The 22230-nt window shown below is 44.3% G+C and overlaps 1 protein-coding gene across 2 annotated transcripts in view; it reads right to left on the reverse strand.

Moving 5' to 3' along the window:
• Positions 1–1983: 1983 nt before the first annotated feature.
• Positions 1984–22230, reverse strand: part of STAU2 (staufen double-stranded RNA binding protein 2) — a 333819-nt gene continuing 313572 nt past the window's right edge. For both annotated transcript variants that reach the window (XM_008000887.3, XM_008000875.3), the window contains 2 exons: positions 4227–4315; positions 1984–3081 (listed from right to left, as the gene is read on the reverse strand). In XM_008000887.3, coding sequence (XP_007999078.2) covers positions 2988–3081; positions 4227–4315 — 183 coding nt within the window. In that variant the 3' untranslated portion in view covers positions 1984–2987. The remainder of the gene's footprint in view (positions 3082–4226; positions 4316–22230) is intronic.

Consider the following 22230-nt stretch of genomic DNA (forward strand, 5'->3'; position numbering starts at 1 on the left):
ATCCATTCGTCCATTTATTCAATGTATGATTTCTACATTGATCTGGTGCCTATATCACGATGGGTCAGGCTATGGGCAGCTCAAAGATAAATTCACGCAGGATTATGCAATTAACAGCTTGTCAGCTCTGTGTACAAAAGTGTTAGGTTCTCTGCCATTCTTGGTCATAGTGGTAAGAGGTAGCCTTCGGAAATTAAAAGGTACAAAACAAACTTTAGGCGATTGCAGTGATAACCCAACTGCAGCAAGATTTAAGTACCAGTCAGTTGGTCTGGACCACGTTTCCAAAGTCACTAGGAGTCCTGAAAACCTCTGTATAATAAGGTAAGTTTTACATTAAGCTATTTTTATTTTATGGTACAGGAAATTGGTTGAAGCTGTCAAAAAGAATCACTATTAAGCATGTTTTCTGGGGAGAAGAATGCTAGGACAGCTTATCAGAGGGGTCACCCCAGGAAAGGGGAGGGATGTCTGTCACAGGCTGACGGGTGATGTCTCACCACTGATCTCTGGCAAGTTGTCCTGGAAAGGATGGTCAGAGTTCCAAAGTGCAATATTATATTTCCAATTAAAATGTAAAAATAAACCTTTTTCATAAAATACATTGGCCTCAGCTCTGGAAAGCGACTACAAAGCCCATTGCTTTGATTGAGAAAAGCTGAAAGCAGACACTGTAATTGATAAAGGAGATAAGTCAATCTGTGTCCTTTAGAGAATAATGAGTTCCATTTTTCATCAAAAAGATCTCCTTGTGCCGAAGAAACATACTTTCAATAAATCTACTTAATGGTTTCCCCTCTAATGATATATAACATTGCTCTTTGGAACTGAGCATTGCAGCAGGTCCCTGCCAACAACTGCAGGCCACCCATCATCTGCATTGGTAATTCAACCCAAAGAAAACCCAGGCGGTTCCCAGGAAGTGCTGCTGTGCAGGAGAAAATACCCGAAGGCCTTCCTGGGCTCTGTGAGCAGGTAGAGAGGATGGGATTTTGAATAAATAAGCTATTACTAAGCTTGAGCTCCTAGGCAAATTTCCATTCCCTCGTCCCCACCACCATGGCTGTATTCATGCATATATTGGCTCTAAGGATGACTTATCTAAGGATAAGCTGTGTCAGACAGCTCAAGAGTTAAGTCCTTTAGGTACTTGGGTCGTGAGAACTGATTAGCTGTGTTTGTTCCTGGAGCTCATCGCTCTCCTACAGACCTGACAGCCTTAGTGTAGTTCGATGTGGGCTGCCAGAGGGAGCCTATGCTTATTGCATTGGGTAAACTGAAGATCCACTTCAGTGATCCTGCCTGAAGCAGTCCCTTGCCCCATCTGAGGGTCTAAACCTCAGGTGGCGAAGGCCTAGCAGAAGGAAAGGCCTATGCCCTTCAAAGGGAATGATTTAGGGCCCTCTGAGCCCTGGTGTCAGGCAGCAGGACTGTGTTTCCATCCAGTTTACCTTTGTGAGCTCCAACTTTACAAATGTGCTGCTTTTTTCGCAAGGATTCAGGTTTATGTAACATAACCTATTTCCTCAAAGAGCACCCAGCCCTCCCAATACTGGCGGACTTCCCCACATGGGAATCATTAAAAACAACCCTAGAGTTATTTCCTTATGTTGCTGTTTGTTTATTCTCCAGTCGCGTGTGAGTCAGCCAGATCATGATTTGTGGTGGTTTTGCTTGTGAAATCTTACATAATTATATTCCTATTGTCATGTTGAGTCGAGCAGTTAGACCATATAGTGTTTTCTCATTGCACAACGTTTGCAAATCAATAAGGAGAAAGCCTGAACAATGCGATGACGTTGGCCAGGAACCCGGCCCGAGTCACCCAGGAGGCGGCTCTGTAGTTTCGCAGGTACAGCCTATCCGTTCTCTAATCCCACTGCTGGGCAGGGTGACTAGGCCGGGTGGTGGCCTTTTGGATGGGTTTCACGGAGGTGATATTTAAAAGATGAGCGTGAGAGAACGAAAGAACAACAGCAGCGCTTCACACAGAAACCAACCACATTTTTACTGCATTTGCTCCACGCTGGATTCCAACATGCTGGCCCGGAGCGTGGCTGGCTGGAAGCAACTCCAACAGGTTTTTCCCTTCCCCACCATGTACATTATTTATTTTTGATTCTACTCACTGTCCCAAGTCCAGAGGCAGTTACAAAAAACACTCTTGATGCAAACCGTGAGTGGCTACAACACACGGATGAGGGTGGGCGCGATTCCCACAACAGGGAGTGGAATCCGGGAAAATGATATATAGGGGCAAGACGCCCCCTTACTTGCTAAGAGTATATGGAGCTCAAAACCCACAATTGCTTTGTTTTGTTTCTCAGTTCCTGGAGTATGTTGAAACTACTAGCTCCTAACATTAGTTCGTATTTTTCATCAAATATCTGACCTGATTTAAAACATGTTTGTTTGCATACATCTTTTCCGTAGTGCACCTTATAGTTATTCCTACTGATATAGGATGAAGATTATAAATATCTGCATAAAAAGAGAAACCATGTGACTCTATATGAAGACAACCATCACATTCCACAGCACATCATTGGTTCATTTTTGAATTGTCAAGCATTATTTAAAATGAGAGAGAGAGAGAATATAACTGAACACAAGCACCACGACAAAACAATCATAACAACAGAACCAAACCCAACTTCTCTATTATTAATCATGTTAAAATTTTAGCTTTGTTTCTAACACTTTTCTTTACTTGTTATTTTAAGCTCCAGTAGCAGGATCAGATTTCTGCTGCCTCTGGGCAAATGAGTTATGATCTGATCTCGAGTTCCAAGGGAAATGCTCAAAGTTTTATTTTTCCCCAGTTGAATAAACAGTACCATGTATATTATCTCTTGTGTTAGAATAGTGTTGTCTTCACATAAGACTCAAATAATGGTATTAGTCATTCATTTCCCTGAACACAGACACCCTCATGCGTGCTGACAGGTTTATAAGGATGCGGTGGCAGCCGCAGGTTCTGGGAGCTGCTAGACGGCCGAGTTTGATTTCTTGCAGTCCTGAGCGATGGAGCCCGGGGGTGCCTGGTTATTGTCCGCTTTCTCTCTCAGATGCTTGGCTTGTCTGAAAGATTAATACATTAACAAGAGCTGAAGGCCTGGGGTTGCACATCTTCAGACATGTTTATTAGCAGATGGCACAGAGGATTCAAAGGTCACCACAAAAGTGACATTTTAAAGTGAAACAACAATATTTATGTTCAGATGGTCTACTGATGAGATCATGTGGAAATGTTTTTGATTAAATTAACTTATAAATGGTTGCCGATCTATAGACAACTTAAAACGCCACGTCTGTTTACCAAATGTTTTCTTCTCACGCTCTCACCTTCTAGATATTAATGACCAAATGCTGTTTTCTCTTATTACTTTTTTTTTTTTTTGTAACGCTCATTTAACTGTAGGATCAGTGTATGTGGTTTTTACTTTCTCGGTTGACTATTTTTATTTACTTTTAAACCTAAAAATGTTATCTCCTGCATGTGCTCTGAGATCCTACCTGCTATTATTACTGCTTGGAAACAGTTTGAATTCTACTGTATAAATATAACCGCTTTCCTTTTTTTCAGTATAAATTGAGTCTCTGGAGAGACCCCAAATTCAGTCTCTTTGATGAGACCTTCTGTTCACATCTCATTAAAACAAAGCTACGAGCTGGATTTCAGAAATAGTTATGATAGCTGCATTTTTGCCTTTGTAGCCCTTGGGAGCCACACTTTTGTGGCAACGTGTGCTGGTGTTGCATAGAAAACAATACGAAAAACCAAACACAGCCAAGGGGAGGGGCGCCTCCTCTCAACTTCTTTTTCTTTTCTCTCCGCTTTGCCCACAACTTAGCAGGAATGTGAGTGAAAACTTTTACCTCTGAAAACGGCTTAGCCAGACAATGCTCTACAGTATGAAGTGAAAAACAATCTTTTGTAAGTTTTACAAGTCTCTACAGTCAGGACAATACACAAATATTTCCAACAAAGGCAAAGAGATGCAAAATCAATGATCAATTAGTAGGTTAAAACTTTCACAGAAATATTACAGGAGATGCGTATGGCCATATATACTGGTTTTCATTTCTTTACATTTAATTATATTACTAATAATTGTGTAAGATGTAGATACTATTGTCTTGACTTTTTAAAACATTATTATCTATGCCTTATCTTTCGTACAGTTACAATTAAAAGTGTGAGAATACTGACGGGATTTACTCACTTTTCAAGAGAACCTTTTTCAATATTCATTGCTCCGTCGATTGGATCCAGTCCTTGTTCAGAAAATTGTTTCAAGGCACTTAAGGCTGCCTAAAAATGAAAACAAACACAGAGAGCCATTCACTGACTTTAGTGTAATGAACAAGTAACTGTGAAAGAAAGCGGAGATAGAAAGACTCTCATTTTCATCAGTCTAAATAAATTTTTTTTTTGCATTGTTTAACAAAAGTACACTAGAAAGTGTGCATGATCAGGCAGCAGCGTATATACATAACCAGAACTAGAAGGGCTTTCAGTCTCCTGCCTTATCCCTTCTCCACAGTTTTGCAAAATCGTGATGTTTTATCTGCAAACATGGAAACACCTCGTATAAGCTTAAAATACTTCCATGGTGACTTTGCATAATTTCTCACGTTACTGAAACTACACATTCTCTTCCCTTGGGTGTGACATCCAAATTTTCCACCTAGAGTATTCTTTCCAAAGTGAGCATAAAGGTATTGTTTAAATTTATAGACATGTAGCCCCAATCAAGGTACAGAATGTCCGCAGAGGAATGGACAGCAGGTTCTCGTGCAGACCGAGGGGATGGATGGTACGATGGGATTCTGAGAGGATGAGGAAGGAGAGAAAGTTTGGGCTGGTCATGCCCTGGGGAGGCAGGCCTGCTGGGCAGAGCCTCCGAGGTGTTGATAGGCTCGGGTGCGTGGGAAGCCGCAGGGTGTGAACAGGCTGGTGGAGCCTTGCTGGATAGCTGGGAGGCACCAAAAATGCCATGCTGATAAGATCTACATAACTTGTTGACACTCTTGTGCATGTTCCAAACTGTTATTTCTTTGAGTAAGAATTTGGGTCTACCTCCCCTCCCCCAAGCCCGACACTGCGGAGCGAGATTGGAAGGGCTCTGTTGAGTCTGAGGTGGGTGTGGGCAGGCAGGGCTGTTTTCATCCTGGGGCATCCCGCTGGGTCACACTTGGGGCATCTGTGTCTTCTCAGCTGCTTTTGAAAACAAGCTAGTTCTTGGCGGTTTCCCAAACTTTTATCTGCCAAGAGCTCCTTTAGGGTAGCTAAGTGTACGATTTCCTTTAAATTTCTTTATTCAGAATATATTTTGGAGGTGTGATTTTTATTTTAGTTAATAGTCTTGTGAGGTTTACAGAAAACTTGGGCAGGTAGTACACAGAGTTCCCATATTCTTCCCTCCCCTAAACACAGTTTCCCCAGTCATTAACATCTTGCATTGGTGTGGTACATTTGTTATAGCTGATGAACAAATATTGATAGCTTATCATTAACTGAAGTCCACGGTTTACATTAGGGTTCACTCTGTGTGGTACATTCTATGGGTTTCAACAAATGTCTAATGGCATGTATCCACCATTCGAGTATTATACAAAATAGTTCCACAGCCCTAAAAATCCTCTGTGCCCCACCTATTCACCTCCCCCCGTCCCCTGGCAACCAGCAATCTTTTTGCCATCGCTACAGTTTTGCCATATAGTAGTTGGGATCAGACAATATGTCACCTTTTCAGATTGGTTTTTTCACTTAGCAATGCATATTTGAAGCTCCTCTATGTTTTTTTTTTTTTTTTTTTTTCTTTTTCGACTGAGTCTTGCTCTGTCACCCAGGCTGGAGTGCAGTGGCACAATCTGGGCTCACTGCAACCTCTGCCTACTGGGTTCAAGCGATTCTACTGCCTCAGTCTCCCGAGTAGCTGGGATTACAGATGTGTACCACCACGCCCAGCCAATTTTTGTATTTTTAGTAGAGATGGGGCTTCACCATGTTGGCCATGCCATGTTGGCCATGTTGGTCTCGAACTCCTTACCTCAGGTGATCCACCCACCTCAGCCTCCCATAGTGCTGGGATACAGGCGTGAGCCACTGCACCTGGCCCCTCTGTCTTTCTGTGAATGATATGGCTTTTCATAAATGAGCTTCATAGCTCCTTTCTTTTTACTGCTGAATAATGTCCCATCGCATGGATGTACCACAGTTTGTTTGCCCATTCACTTATTGAAGGACATCTTGATTGTTTCCAGTTTTTGGCAATTATGAATAAAACTGCTATAAACATCCATGTGTGGGATTTAATGTGTAATATTCATAATACTTTTTTCTTTCTTCTCTCTTGTTTTTCTATTGTTGCTTTTTAATCACAACTCCTATATCCAAGCAAAAGTTGGCATGTGTCCTTTCTTTTTCTTTAGATTTCTCCTTCCTTTCGAATCTTTAAACCGGGCTTCCTAGGTCAGAGGTGCTAATGTGAGTGCCCACACAGATCTGCAGCCGTGGCCCGGGCATCCCAAAACAGGGAGGATGTGGTGCTCAAGTCTCAGTAATCATCATAAGCTCTTTGGACCTGGAGCACTACAGGGAGAGGGTCAGTGATGCCACCCCATAGCTCCTGATCCTGGCCCATGCTCATGCTGGACAACAGCCAGGTGGGTTGTGGTGGGAGGTAGGCGTTAACTTCAGTGGGGTAGGAGCCGTGTGGCCATCTCCCTGGGTACTGTTATAGGTCGAATTGTGCTCTTTCCCCAAATTCATATGTTGAAGTCCTAACCCCCAATATCTCAGAATGTGGCCTTATTTAAAAATAGGGTTAGTACAGATGTAATTCATTAAGATGAGGTCACACTGGAGTAGGGTAGGTCCCTGATCCAATATAACTGGTATCCTTATAAAAAAAGAAAACTGGAACACAGACCCACACAGGGAGAATGCCATGTAAGAGGATGGCGGGGGCTGGAGTGATGCCACAGCAGCCAAGAAACACTAAAGAATGCCAGCAAAGCACCCAAAGTGAGGAGAGGGGCCAGGAACAGATTCTCCCTCACAGCCTTCAGAAGGAACCAGCCCTGCCAGCACCTTGCTGTTGAACTTCTAGCCCCCAGAACTGTGAGACAATACACTTCTGTTGATGAAGCCACTCAATTTGTAGTACTTTACTACAGCAGCTCCAGCAAACTTATACAGGGACCTCATAGTTTCTCTTTAAGGATAGCGAAATCAATCTCTCTCTCTCTCTCTCTCTCTCTCTCTTCCCCGCCCCCTCGTTTCCCTGCATTATTTTTTGTTATAAAAATAGTTTTTTGTTACAGAAAAATCAGAATATATAGACAAGCTAAAAGAATGTAAAAAATATCCACAATCCTGCTCACCATTCACAATTTGGCGCATGTCTTTCCATATCACTTGCTTTTGTTTTTTCTCTTTTTTTTGAGATGGAGTTTCACTCTGTCACCCAGGCTGGAGTGCAGTGGTGTGATCTTGACTCACTGCAACCTCCACCTCCTGGGTTCAAGCAATTCTTGTACCTCAGCCTCCCGAGTACCTGGGATTACAGGCGTGAGCCACCATGCCCAGCTAATGTTTGTGCTTTTAGTAGATACAGGGTTGCAGGCTGGTCTTGGACTCCTGGCCTCAAGTGACCCACCCGCCTCAGCCTCCCAAAGTATTGGGATTACAGGCATGAGCCTCTTCCTCCAGCCTCCATATCACTTTCTTTCCTCTCCCCATGTAGATCAAGTTATGATCTACAAACTTTAGCCTGGATCATATCTTAACACTGTAGGTAACCTGCTTTTTTTTTTTCCATTGATAAATAATAATTGTACACATTCATAGGGTATGTAACAATGTTGCAATACACATAATGCATAGTGATCAGATCAAAGTAATTAGTACATCCATCATCTCAAACATTTATCATTCCTTTTTGTTGGGTTCATATAATATTCTCCTTCCAGCTGTTTGAAACTATATAACATATTATTGTTAATTATAGTCATTCTACAGTGGTATAGAGCACTAGAACTTATTCCTCATATCTAGCTATAATTTTGTATCCTTTAATAAATTTCTCCCTATCCCTCTCTTCCCCCTACCCTTCCTAGCCTCTAATATCCTCTGCTCTACTTTTTACTTCTATAAGATAAACTTTTTTAGCTTCCACAAATGAGCAAGAACAAGTGGTGTTTAACTTTCTGTGCCCTGCTCATTTCACTTAATGTTCGCCCAGTTCCATCCACATGGCCATAAATGACAGGATTTCATTCTTTTTTTATGGCTGAGTAGTATTCCATTGTGTACATATATCATGGCTTTTTGTCCACTCATCTGTTGTGTGCTCTTTTCATTGAATGTGTGCAGTTTTCTGTATCAACAGAAACATTTTGGTAGCATCATTTCTCATGACTGCACAATATCCTGTCGACTTTATATGCCCTTGTAGGTTTAACCAGTCCTACTGTTGGACATTTAGACCAGTTCAAATTTTTAAGCTGTGACCAACACTGCACCAAACTTCCTATTAGTTCAATCTTTGTGTATCATCTCAATACTTTCCTTATGATAAATTCCTAAAATTGCATTTCTGAGCCAAAGATGATGCCCATTTTTAAAGATTTTTTTGTTTTGTTTTAGACGGAGTTTCACTCTTGTTGCCCGGGCTGGAGTGCAATGGTGTGATCTTGGCTCACTGCAACCTCCAGCTCCTGGGTTCAAGCAATTCTCCTGCCTCAGCCTCCCGAGTAGCTGGTATTACAGGCGTGCACCACCATGCCAGGTTACTTTTGTGTTTTTAGTAGAGACAGGGTTTCTCCATGTTGGTCAGGCTGGTCTCAAACTCCTGACCTGAGGTGATCTGCCTGCCTCAGCCTCCCAAAGTGCTGGGATTACAGGTGTGAGCCACCGCACCCAGCCTTAAAGATGTTAATATGAGCTCTCCATCCACCCTTGGAGAGGTTGTGCCGGCAGCAGCAGTGGGAGGAGGGTGTTACTCTAGGTGCTTCTGGAACTACTTCTCAGAACCATTTTGTGGGTCAGAGAAGCAAACTAGTTTTGTCATCTTTTGACCCCACCTTATTTTAATGTGTTCATCCTGGTTGTTGACTTTCTTCACTAGAGTTGGCTTTGTCTGAAGTTTTGCTGTTTTCAAAAATTAAACTCACCCTCAAAAGACTGAGGTTTGGACAGTTTTCCCCAGCCTCCCTGCAAGAAAGGAATTCACAGAGGAATTTGACTCTTATGGAGCTTTGATTCAGTGACTCTGAGGTCCTTTTAAGTCCTGAAGTGCTGAGGCGGCTATGCTGAGGGCAGTGCACGTGCCCACGGGCTGTGTCCATCAACCGGGGCCTGCTGTCCCACCTCACACATGCGCGTGGGGCACTAAAGGCCAGGCTTACTCACTTGTAGGATTCAAGGACCAATCCATGCCAGACCTTTTTCCAGATATTCCCAATTTCATGGAGTGGGCACATGAACTTGGAGTTCTTTGTATATTCAACAATTTGAACAAATGACCAGCTATTTTTTCTTCTGATCCATTAAAATGTGAATTATTGGCCTAAATTCTGAAATTTATGAATTTTTTCCAAAGTGGACAATTACATTTGAAATTTTATTATTTTTTAACATAATGATAAATTATTTAACATTTTCTGTGATGAGAACATTTGAAATATACTCTCAGAGCAATATCGAAATGTACAGTATTCAACTATTAGCTATATTCACCACATTGTGTAGACGTCCAAAAAAATCAAACTTAATCCTTTTTATCTAACTGAGACTTTGTACCCTTTGACTACCATCTTCCCATTCCACCTCCCCCCAGCCTCTGTACCCACCCCTGTACTCTCTGCTTCTGTGAGTTCAATTGTTTTATATCCCACATATAAGTGAGAACATGTGGTATTTGTCCATGTTTGGCATATTTCACTTAGCATAATGTTCTCCAGTTCTATCCATGTTGTTGCAGATGACATAATTTCTTCCTTTTTAAAAGCTGACTAGTATTCCATTGTGTCTATCTACCACATTTTCTTTATCCATTCATCCTTTAATGGACATTTAGGTTGATTCCACATCTTTGCTATTGTGAATATTGTTGCAATAAATATGAGGGTGCAGATATCTCTTGACATACAGATTTCAAACTTTTTAGGTAAATATCCAGAGGTAGCAGTGCTGGATCCCAAAAGCACTATCACAGAGGGCTACTGAGAGCCAGGAAATGGAACTTTGCAATGCGATACTGCTGAATGGGGTTCCTAAGAGCTCTGGGGCTTCTCAGTCCTGTTTTATTCCTAGCAAGGGCAAAACAACAACTAAAAACAATTTTAAAAAATCTTTCAAGACATTGTTTTTAGGCTACTTGTAGCCTGTTTTCACTAGGTACATTGGGAATACTTGGTTCTTAGTGTGGCCTGAATACCAGAACCAAATGACCTGCTTCGCCCAGTCCAGGACCCACGGCACCTGATCTCTTCCATCTGAAGAGAGCTGCATATTTGAGACAAAGGCCAGGTCTCAGGGAGCAGCTTCGGTGTTTTAGCTCTTGCAAAATCTCCTGGATGATTTTATCCACATGCCAGGCAGGTCCCCCGTGTGCTGTCAAAACGATCGTCATCCCTCCAAGAATGTCCTAGAGTCTGGAATGGCGGCATGCTCTCTCACCTGATGCCACGAACGGATTTTCAGAATTCTTGCGTGACTGCTCTCCTCCACAGGTATGCTTAGAGGCTTCCAAGGGGCAGTCCCTCATCTACCTGATCAGATAACTCAACCCACATCTCACTGATAACCGTGAATACAATAGCTTATAAGTATGAGAGGGACTTCTTTTCAATTTATAAGAGGCAGTGGTGACCGATTTATCTTAACCTATGTAAACAGTAATAGCTACCATTTGATGAACATCACCCCGCCATTGTCATGGGTCTGGCCCTTTACCTGCCATGACCTGAGTTATTATCACAGCCCTTGTGAGATAGTTCCTACCCATAAGGAAACAGAGGCTCAGAGGATTCAGTAACCTACTTAAGGTCACACAGCTGGTAAGTGGCAGAGCAGAAATTTGAAACCAACCTCTACTTTTGCTCAGGTCTCTCTTCTTTTTTTCTTTTTTGAGACAGAGTCTCACTCTGTTGCTCAGGCTGGAGTGCAGTGGTGTGATCACGGCTTGCTGCAGCCTATACCTCCCAAGCTCAAGCGATTCTCCCACTTCAGCCTCTCAAGTAGCTGGGACTACAGGCAGGCACCACCATATGTGGCTAAATTTTTTTTAAAATTTTTAGTAGAGACAAAGTCCTGCTATGTCACCAGGCTGGTCTCAAACTGCCAAGCTCAAGCAATCTTCCCACCTTGGCCTTTCAAAGTGCTGGGATCACCGGCGTGGCTCATGTCTCTTTATTTCCACCAAATTTAAAACCGCTCACATTCAACATACCTGATTTCAGCAGAGCTTCTTTTAATATTAATATTTCAAAATCACTCATTACCTCTTCCATACTCATTCGATTGTTTCTCACAAATAATTACTTGAGGTAAGCTCATAAAGTTATCTCCATCTTCTAGAAAAGGGGTGGATTGTTTTGCGGGGAGCACACAGTTTGCCATCGGCAGTCCGCTCCCAGCCCTGGGTTGACTTCCGAAGCTTCTCTTAGCACTTCTGTAACACTTGCAATTTTGGCTAAAACTAAATGACTAGAGTAATTATTTTGTCACTTGGGTTTTGTTACCCAGTGACCACAGACAAGACTACTGGATTCTCCATTTCTTTACATTCTGAGTGTCTTGTTCCCTCCTCCATTTCTCTGAAAATTCTTTTTCATTTCTTACTTTCCTGTGGTTTCTGGCAGGAGGGAGAAGCCCCAGGGTTTAGCTGGGCTTGTGGCATGTAGGATGCTGCAGTGAGAAGAGGCACTGGGATTGCAAAGGTGAAGCGAACAAAAATCAAGGGTGAAGGGTTTAACTGTGATATACAGATAGCAACAAGCTCCGTATGTTCAGGAAAACAGAGTGGGCAGGGCCTGCCGACCAGGTACCCCCTCACAGGTATGGACAGAACCCTCAGAGCGGCTGCCTCCCTGCTCAACATGAGCTCAAGGAATCAGGGCTCTCCTCCCACACTTCATCACCCCTTATTTTCCCAGAAACAACACTTTACAGATTAAAGAATGCTATGGAAAGAGATGAGTTTGCTTCTCTTGCCACAGGAAAACATCCACAATAAGATCATGCCAATACCTGTAAGAGCCACACTACCTTTAGCAAGACCCAAGTATATACTGAAGTCGGCAAGCAGAATGAACTTTTGCTATCAGATCAGTGATTTCAAAGAACATATAATGCAGTGGCTTTGTGAACAAACACTAAAATTTAACAGTCCACAAAAATGTTTTATTGCATACCTCCAAACCTGTTCAGAAGATGGTAAAATCAACAATATCCTCATGCTGAAACTACTCTAACAGAATAAATTGTTAACTTGCTAGAGGCCAGTTGCTTTAAAAATTCAAAACATTATAAATATGCTACATAATATCAAAAGACACTTTGGAGTGAACAAAAAATCAAATAACCTTCTTTTGGAAAACATACTTGAAGCCTGATTAAGAAGCAAGCTCTAAACTTTATGTTTACTGAGAGGGTAAATTGATAATGAGGTGTTTAAATCCTACATCTGCAGTTCACTTTCAGCATGGACAATTTGCTGTGTAATAAGTGTAAACTAATATTGGGGAGTTGCGGGAAGGAGGCAAATCTGGGTTCCTTAACGAGGAACATCCTGAGTGATGCTCAAATCCAAGCTGTGTAACTTCCCACACGCCACGGATTAGAGAATTTCAAAGATACACTAACATAAGTATCCAGAACGCTCCATAAGTCTTTGGCCATAAACAAACGGACAACTAAATGATTTCATTTCCAAGGTCAGAAGATGTTTTCCTAGCAAATCAAAACAAACACATTTAGCATCTACTTGTATGTTACCACAGCCTACTAACTGGAATCTTAAATTCAGCTTTATGACAATATGTTCTGGGATTTAAAAAAAAGAAATAAAAGGCATATCTAAAGCAATAAATTTAGCTTCGTTTGAAGAAGAAAAATTAAAGAAACATTTTAGAGAACTGGATGACATTTACTTTCCTTATTCCTGTCTTTTCAGGTCAACACAGTCATTTGCATGTGACTGTGTGTGCGTGTCTGTGTGTGTGTGTGTCTGTCCCTTAGAGGAAAGCATCTGCATAGATACAAGAAATATTTTTGTCCCCCAAAGATTTTACAACTGTTTTGTGAGTAAAGCCCCACAGGTTTTAGAACAGATGTTGCTACCATTTCACGTATCGCTTGTTTTGTACGTAGTTATAGCAATGCCAGAAACATGATGCCAATAAGATACTTTTCATGCCTATTTGTTGGCGTGGGTTTGCGCGTGCACGTGCGCGTGTGTGTGCGTGTGTACTCACAGAACGGAGGTGAGTCCAGTCATTTCTGTAATTTCTAACTTTCCTCTTGTCAATTAGCAATTTGCAAATAGTGTTGAAACCAGCCCTGCTTCCTTCTTCAGGATTAAACAGTTTGTAACGACAACGTAGCAGCATTTGGCCATTCTCTGAGAGATAACGGCAGTCTTCATTAGCAAAATATGGACTTATCCCCTTGTGACACGTAGTTCTTTGTGGAGTCTCTGAGCATTCATGCCCAGTGGATCTTTTTATTTTCTCTTTTTCCATTTCAGTCTTTCCCCACCGAGGTCATATTCTGGTTCCCAGAAATAGACAAGTAGTTCCCATTAAAGTCGATGGTAACCAAACATGTCTAAATGTGGCCTTCATTTCTGAAGTGTTCAAAGTTGGGTTTGTTTTGCCTTTTCTCCCTGAAAAGCTTGTTCATGTTGAACTCCTGGGAGCTGATCTAATGGCTAGATTCACCTCAGAATGCACACAGTAGTCATATATGCAGTTAATTAAATCCATGTCCTTTCACAAGGAAATGAGAGGTTTCAAATGTAAATGTCTTCATCTGCAGTTGAGTATTTTCGTAATTTCTCATCCCAACAATCTCTAATACTGAATCTTGTATTAAATCATCAAAATAACTGAAAAATCAGAAGGTTCTTCAATAAGCTTGAAAGTTTATTGCCCAAAGTATATGATATTAATGTTTCTAAGTTATCCTTTTCTTTCTCTGAATGATCTGTAATTAAATACCATGTCTCTTTTTATATGAAATAAGAGAGACCAAAAAGAGATTCGTGTATTTCTAAACTTACCACGTTACAATAGGCTCTTCAGTCTATTACATTTCAGATGAATCAATGATATGACTCTTTTACATTAAAAAAGGATTATATTGAGCTTGAATTAACCCAGTTGCTGCCCTGTTTTCTAATAATTTCATTATAGCCTGCACTTTTTATTCATGCTTCCACAATCCTATCAGTTCAGGTAATTTCCATAAAATTGGTACTTTCTAAAATGGCTTACCCTCGGAACAAAGGAGTGTCTGCCTGCTAAGGTGACGGTTACTCGTAAAAAAAATAGAGGAGTAGGTGGTCGGAGAGACACACAGATTTTAGACAGTTGCCTAAGATGAAGAACAGGTGTTTTAACTCTAGAATTTGGGGAATTCATTTAAAATTGAGCACTTAAATCACAGACCTAGCCACCACCTTTACGTCTGCAGTCAGGCTCTTAGATGGGTGATGGCGTAGCTGCTAGCCTTGACAACAATGCAGAGTGGAAGTGACAGCAGGAGTAACTGCACAGAATGTGTTCTGTGCTTAGAACAAACGTTGAGTGCATTGTCCTCGCTACTAGGCCTTCCTCTAACCAGGCTGTTTTCCTCATATTATTCCTTTTCAAATTTCTGGGTTTTGTCCTTTATTTAATTTTTTTTTCTTTTTTTTTGGGCGGGGGACGGAGTCTTGCTCTGTTGCCAGGCTGGAGTGCAGTGGTGCAATCTCGGCTAACTGGAACCTCAGCCTCCTGGGTTCAAGCGATTCTTCTGCCTCAGCCTTCTGAGTAGCTGGGACTACAGGCGTGCACCACCACGCCCAGCTAAGTTTTTGTATTTTCAGTAGAGACAGGGTTTCACCATGTTGGCCAGAATGGTCTTGATCTCCTGACCTTGTGATCTGTCCACCTCGGCCTCCCAAAGTGCTGGGATTAAAGGCGTGAGCCACCGCGCCCGGCCTTTTTTTTTTTTTTTTAAACAGAGTCTGCCTCTTGTTGCCCAGGCTGGAGTGCAGTGGCATGATATCAGCTCACTGCAATCTACGCTTCCTGGGTTCAAGTGATTTTTGTGCCTCAGCCTCCCGAGTAGCTGGGATTACAGGTGTGCATCACTATGCCTGGGTAATTTTTGTGTTTTTAGTAGAGACGTGGTTTTGCCATGTTGGCCAGGCTGGTCTCGAGCTCCTGGGCTCAAGCGATCCATCCGCCCCAGCTGCCCAAAGTGTCGGGATTACAGGCGTGAGCCACTATGCCTGGCCTATTTAATTATTTTTTATTCTCTCTTGAGTCCCCTTTGTCACAGGGCTTACTGAAACAGAGCTGTGGGCACACCACCTGCTGCTGAGGCACGTGTCCACACGGCAGGCTCACTCTGTGTGGCGGGCAGAATCATAGCCCCCCAGATGCCCATGTCCTAATCCTCAGCGCCTGTGAACACGTTACTTCCCATGGAAAAAGGGACTCTGCACATGAGATGAAGGTACGAATGTTGACGTGGAAAGGTTAGCCTTGGGTTCTCCTGGGGTCCGCTGCAATGACACAAGTGCTTAAAATCAGAGAACATTTCCTGACTGTGGTCAGAGACAAAGATGTGGCTAGGGATGAAGAGTCCAAGAAAGGCAATGTTGCTGGTTTTGAAGATGGAGGAAGGGGGCTTTCAGCTTCTGGAGGCTACTCACATTCCTTGACTCAACACAAAGAATGTGAGTGGCCTCTGGAAGCTGAAAAAGGGAAGGAGGTAGATTCTCCCGTAGAATCTCCAAAAAGGCACTGCTGACTCCTGATTTTAGCCCAGTGAAACGCCGGTCTGACTTCTGGCCTACAGAACTCCAAGATCACATATTTGTGTTGTTTTAATCCACTAGGTCTGTGGCAATTTGTTAAGGCAGCAAGAGAAATCGAATACACTCTCCCTGTCACCTGAAAAAGGAAGGGAGAGGGCTTCCCATGTGGACTCTGTTAGACCTGGATTAAAACTCCAGCTTTACTGCAGACCAGCTGTGTGTCCTTATGCAAGTCATTTTATCTCTCTGAGCCTCTTTTTCATCATGTGTAAGCTGAAGACTACATGAATGCACCGGATTATTTGAGAGGTGAATGCCTTGACCATAGTGGTGTTTAATAAATGAGGGCTTTCGTTACACATCTTTCTCTCTTGAGTCCAACATCCAGTCATGAAATTCTTTACACTCTCTTTCTGACTCCATGTGAATTTAAGTTCAATTTCCTTTGTACTTTTCCTCATTCCTTCAGCCCATTACTGTCTCACTGGTCTTCCTAAGAGAACCCTATCATGAAGCCACTCTCTCAATCAAAAGCCATTAATAACTCACAGCCCTGGAATCACATTCCATATCTTTGGCCCAGCATTCAAGGCCCCCATTGGCTGGCCCCATTCTACCTCGCAACCTCATTGAGTGCCAGTCCATTTCCCAGAGTGTGAACCCCAACCCAGGAGACCAGTCCCTAGCCTCAGAACACCTGGCAGATGTCAGCGTTATCCACAAGCTCCCTGGCCAGCTGGTGTGGAGATGCCCCCGCTGGACCTTCTGCCCTGCTGAGGTTGGTCTGCCCACTGTCTCCACACCTTTGCCCCTGCAGTCTCTTCTGCTTCTCCAGGTGGACGTCCCTACTTTCCCGCCTGTCTCCCTCTGGGTTCCTAACAGTGCTTGCCATTTGTCTCTCTAAACGGTGAGTCGCCTTTGATGTGTTTGCGTCTTGTCTCCCAGGTAGCTGGGAAATCCTTGGCTGGTGGGGCCCCTTCCCTCTTTGAAATCTCCACGGTGTGTCTACAGAACATCCTCAAAAAATATTCCTCAGCTGATGACCCATCCACTTCTATCTGAAGTTCCCCCAGGAAGACAGGTGCTCGCAGACAGGGGTCTTATTCTGTTCTCTCTGTTCTCAGAGCCAGCATCTTGCCCCGGTTGGCTTTCCTCTCGGCAGGTAGTGCTCCATATTTCTCTCCGCCTCTCACACACCCCTCCACCCACCCTTGGGCTCTGCGGCCAAAATGCAAGGGGATAAAAAGTCCCAGGAAGCAGGACTGGGTTGTATCTATCTGTCTGAGAGAAATGTTCCTGCCCCAGAATTTCCCTCCAAGGAATATGGAGAAGAGTTACTGTCTTTCTGAGATGTCAGTCATTTGAGATCTCAATCATCCATCATCTTTGAGGTCTGAAACAAGTGTTTTGCCCTCTTCAGGCCAGTCTGGGGTCTGTAAAGGAGATGCCTGGGAAACCTTATCTGGGAGGACTCCACAATTGGGGTTTTGCCTAAGACCGTGGTGGTGGCATATCCTGAACCAGAGGGACCCGAGCGGAGCACCTCTCGCCCGAGAGGAGCCTGGCTCTGCAGGGCAATCATGGCTGAGTTCTGCCTCCACCCCTCGCCCCTCACCGCTGGGAAGGTCCCTTTGAGATGTCTTGGTTCTTTGATATTCAACTCCAACAAAAATGTGAAGCATTCCTGCTGAACATGGGCACAGACAGCTCTACTTAGGAATTTCATTTTGGTTTGAGTAAGCAATTGATAAAACCTTACATTACGGTTATTTCATCACTTTTGCTGCACTTAGCATATTCCTGGATTGCATGTGGCAGGGCTGGGGAGAGGGGGTGATGGTCAAACAAGATAACCTTTGAAGTTCTGTTTAATTCTGAATATTGGTTTTATTGAAATAGAGGCCCCAGCATAAAAGATGGTAAAGGCAGGTTCTCTCAGTGGGTGAGGGATGCAGTGAGCCTCATGTTTTTCCTGGGACATATGGTGGCCATCCTAGTGGTGGGATGACAGCAAAGACGGAGCCAGAACAGACCTTAGCTCTGTTCCACATGTGTCTCCTTAACCTCTTACAACTGATTTTACACATATATTTATCTATGTATTTTTTTTAACTTTTAAAAATAAAAGTTCTAAATCTTTGCAAAAGAACAAAGGATAATAATACACTGAAGCTCCCTCATCCATCACCCAGATGGATTATCAGTATTTTGCCAATCTTTTATTTATTTATTTATTTATTTATTTATTTATTTAGAGACAGAGTCTCACTCTGTTGCCCAGGCTGGAGTGCAGTGGCGCGATCTTGGCTCACTGCAACCTCCACCTCCTGGGTTCAAGCGATTCTCCTGCTTCTGCCTCCCGGGTAGCTGGGATTACAGGCATGCACCACCACACCCAGCTGATTTTTGTATTTTCAGTAGAGACAGGTTTTCACCATGTTGGCCGGGCTGGTCTCAAACTCCTGACCTCAGGTGGCCCGCCCACCTTGGCCTCCCAAAGTGCTGGGATTACAGGTGTGAGCCACCGTGCCCGGCCTATTTTGCCAATCTTGTTTCAGGTGTCTCACTCCATGTTTTTCCTGTAATATTCCAAATCAAATATCAGGTAAAGATACATGCCATTAACACACTTAACAATATTAATTCTAAATCCTTTATATCATCTAAATACCTATGTGAACATTTCCTTGATAGTCTCGACAATGCCCTTTAAAGTCAGTTTTTGAATCTACATCCTGACAGTTCACACACTGTATTTGATTGATCCTTTAAAATCTAGGAGTCCTGTGGTGTGCAGGATAATGGCCCCCAAAGATGCCCATGTCCTAATCCATGTCACCTGTGATATGTTACTTTATCTGGCAAGGGGACTTTGCAGATAGCATCAGGTTAAGCACCTGGAGATGGGACAAGTAGCCAGGATTACCCAGGTGGGCCCAATCTAACCACACAAGTGCTTAAAATTAAAGAACCTTTCCCAGCTGAAGGCAGAGATAGAGACATGATGATCGGAGAAGGGTGTGAGGGATGGGTCATTACTGGCTCTGAACACGGAGGAAGGGGCCATGAACCCAGGAATGCGGTGGCCACTAGAAGCTGGAAAGGCAAGGAGATGGCATCTCCCCTAGAGCCTCCAGAAAGGAACTCAGCCCTGGGGACACCTCAATAGCTCCAGTGAGCCCATGGGAGACTTCTGACCTCCAGAACTGCAAGATCACACATTGGTGTTAGTTTAAACCACCACATTTGTGGCAATTTGTCACCACAGCCATGGAAAAATGAATATACATCTTTTAAAGGGGGACTGAAAGTCACACTGAGGTATAAGGTTGGTGTTGGGCCCAGGGAAAGGTGAGGGTCTGGCTGAGATGCCTGGGGAGGGGAGGCGGGGCCTGAGAAGAGAGGCCTAGGTGCCAGGGGACCCTTAGTTGCCTCTGCCCACTCCCGACAGGCCAGTCAGGCAAGAAGAGAAAAGCCTGCCCTCCTGCTGCAGCAGCCTCTTCACGGCAGGATCGGGCCGCCTCCCACCTACACCCTTCAGCAGCCTCCCCTGCCCTTGGAAGGCGATCACACCTCTTCCGAGGGCCCCCGCACCATGACCCCTTCAGTCCTCTGCTCTGTGCTGGGCTCTTCTGTCCCTCTGCTGGGACAAGCTCCTTCCTGCCTCAGGGATTCCCGCTGGCTGGTCCCTCCGGCCATCCCTTCTCCACAGGCTGCTCGTCAGCTCTAGGTCTCAGTTCCAGGGAGGCCTCCCCTGACCGCTTTGTCTGGAGTGTGCCCCCCAACAAATCACAGGACTATGCTTACTTCCCTTATGGCACTGGTCTCAGTCTGTCTTTATTTCCTTGAAGGACGGGCCTGGCCTGTCTGACTCACCACTGGGGTATGGCCACGCATTCAACAAATACTCATGGAGAAGCAGGCACCACACCGGGCGCTAACAGACAGTCACCACCTTTCCATGGCATGCGTCCCAGCAGGGAGACAGGCAGGACAGCAATGGCAGTGGAACCAGACGACTGTGAGGAAAGGACATACAGCAATGACACCAAGAGGTGGTGCTCAAGTCGCCCTGGAGGAAATGGAGGTGTCCCAGAGAGGCAGCATTTGGGGTGAGCCACAGGGAGCTGGGGCACGAAGTCACTCAGATTGGCTGCAGCCACCAGGCCGAGTGGGAATCGAGGGCGCAGTGAGTGTCCCCGGCAGTTTCAAAGCCGTGGTGTAGTAAAGGGCAGTGCCTTATTCTGGGGAAGGCTGGGCCAAACCCAAGGAGTGGAAGCTGCAGGCAAACGGATTCGGGCTCAAAACAGGAAAGAACCTTGTGTCCAGTGAGGGCAGCTAGATGTTAAGACTGGGTGACGCCCACTCCCTCAGGGCCAAATGTCAGATGGGAGGCAGGTAGCTGTGTAGGCCTCTCATCTTTCAGGCTCCCTGATACTCAGAGTTAGTCCCGCTCAGGGAGACAAAGCCACACAGGTCAATAGCACCAGCAAACTTGCAACGTGAGAAGGGCTATCGGAGAGGGGGCCTTTAGAACTACCTAATGTGCGGGGAGCTTGGTTTGCTGGTAAAAGCTGTCTTCCCTCCCACTGTAAGGAGGACACATTTGGACCTGAGCTTCACCACTGGTCATGTGAGAAAGCCTCTATACCTGGTTCCTCAACGTCTCCGTTTAGAAGATTGCATCAGCAAAACCATCCTACCATGGGGATTAACTGATGGATGTGTCTGGACTTCCTGGGGGGTTCTCCATGGACAGTATTGTGCTGGTAAATATTTAACAACTGACTCTTGGTGGGGGGAAAATCCCTAAGTGTAGCATCTGTTGACACCTCCACCCTGGCTGATACGCAGCTGGGAAGACGTGTGCACAGCTGGCACTGTGAGCTGACAGGAGCTGCTCCAGCACCCCCATTGCATGCAAAAGTCAAGCACCATCTCCAGCTCCCTGAATCTTGTATGGAGGCAGGACAGCAAGCTGGTTAAGAGGCTGAGATTTGATCGGGCGTGGTGGCTCCGCCTGTAATCCCAACACTTTGGGAGGCTGAGGCGGGCAGATCACTTGAGGTGAGGAGTTCGAGACCAGCCTGGCCAACATGGTGAAACCCCGTCTCTACTGAAAAATACAAAAATTAACCTCACATGGTGGTGAATGACTGTAATCCCAGCTACTCAAGAGCTTAAGGCAGGAGAATTGCTTGAACCCGGGAGGTGGAGGCTGCAGTGACAGGGGTGGGAAAGAGGCTGAGATTGGTAGCTGAACAAACTTGGGCTCAATGAGCAGCTCCAACTCTTACCAGTCATATGACCTTGAGCTAGTACAAATCTCAGTTAGTAAATAGGAAAGCATCTTCTGATGATGAAGCCTTCATTCTAAGGACTTGCCATCTCCTAACTCACTTAATCTTCACAGTAACCACAAATTGGTTTGACTCTCATTCGCAGTTAAAGACGAGGAGACGGAGACATAGAGGAAGTCATTTGTACAAGGCCACATGACTTGCTCCTGATAGGTCTGGAATATGGACTCAGGCAGCCTGGTTCTGGAGCTGAATTCTGAACTACCTATATCATCCCACCTCAGTCCAGTGAGAGAATGTGTCACCTGAGTGCTCAAGATACAGCACCAGCCTGGCCAAGTCCAGGAACCTCTTAAGAGCGAAGCTCAGGGTGCAGGACCTGAAAGGGTGTTAATCAGCCGCTTCCATTTTTTTCTTAATATGGGAAGACTAGGTTTTGCTTGGCTTCTGGAAACCGCTGTCATCTTGCTTTTCCTCCTACTTCAGCTCTTAGTCTCCTCTGCCGCTGGCTTTTCCTTCTTCCTGACTTTTCAAGCCCATTCTTGGACCTCTTATCTTCTCCATCAAAATTTTCTCCCTAGATGATTTCACTGAGGCCAATGGCTTAAATCCCTTATAAATACTGATAGCTCTAAATCCCTATCTTTAGCCTGGCCTCCCGCCCTAGAATTCACATGTTGAACTGCCTAGTGGATTTCTCCACTTAGATGTCTAATAAGCATTTCAAACCTGCCCGAAATGAAACTTGATGACCACCCCCAAACTACTCTTCCCCGAGGAAATGGTGTCCCTGTTCCACCAGTTGCTCAGGCAAAAACCCTAGCAATCAGCCTCACTTGCTTCCATTTTCTCTCATCTCCCACATCAAACCCGTTAGCAAGTTCTGTTGG

This window comes from Chlorocebus sabaeus, chromosome 8 (assembly GCF_047675955.1).
Source record: "Chlorocebus sabaeus isolate Y175 chromosome 8, mChlSab1.0.hap1, whole genome shotgun sequence".
Taxonomy (NCBI): Eukaryota; Metazoa; Chordata; class Mammalia; order Primates; family Cercopithecidae; genus Chlorocebus; species Chlorocebus sabaeus.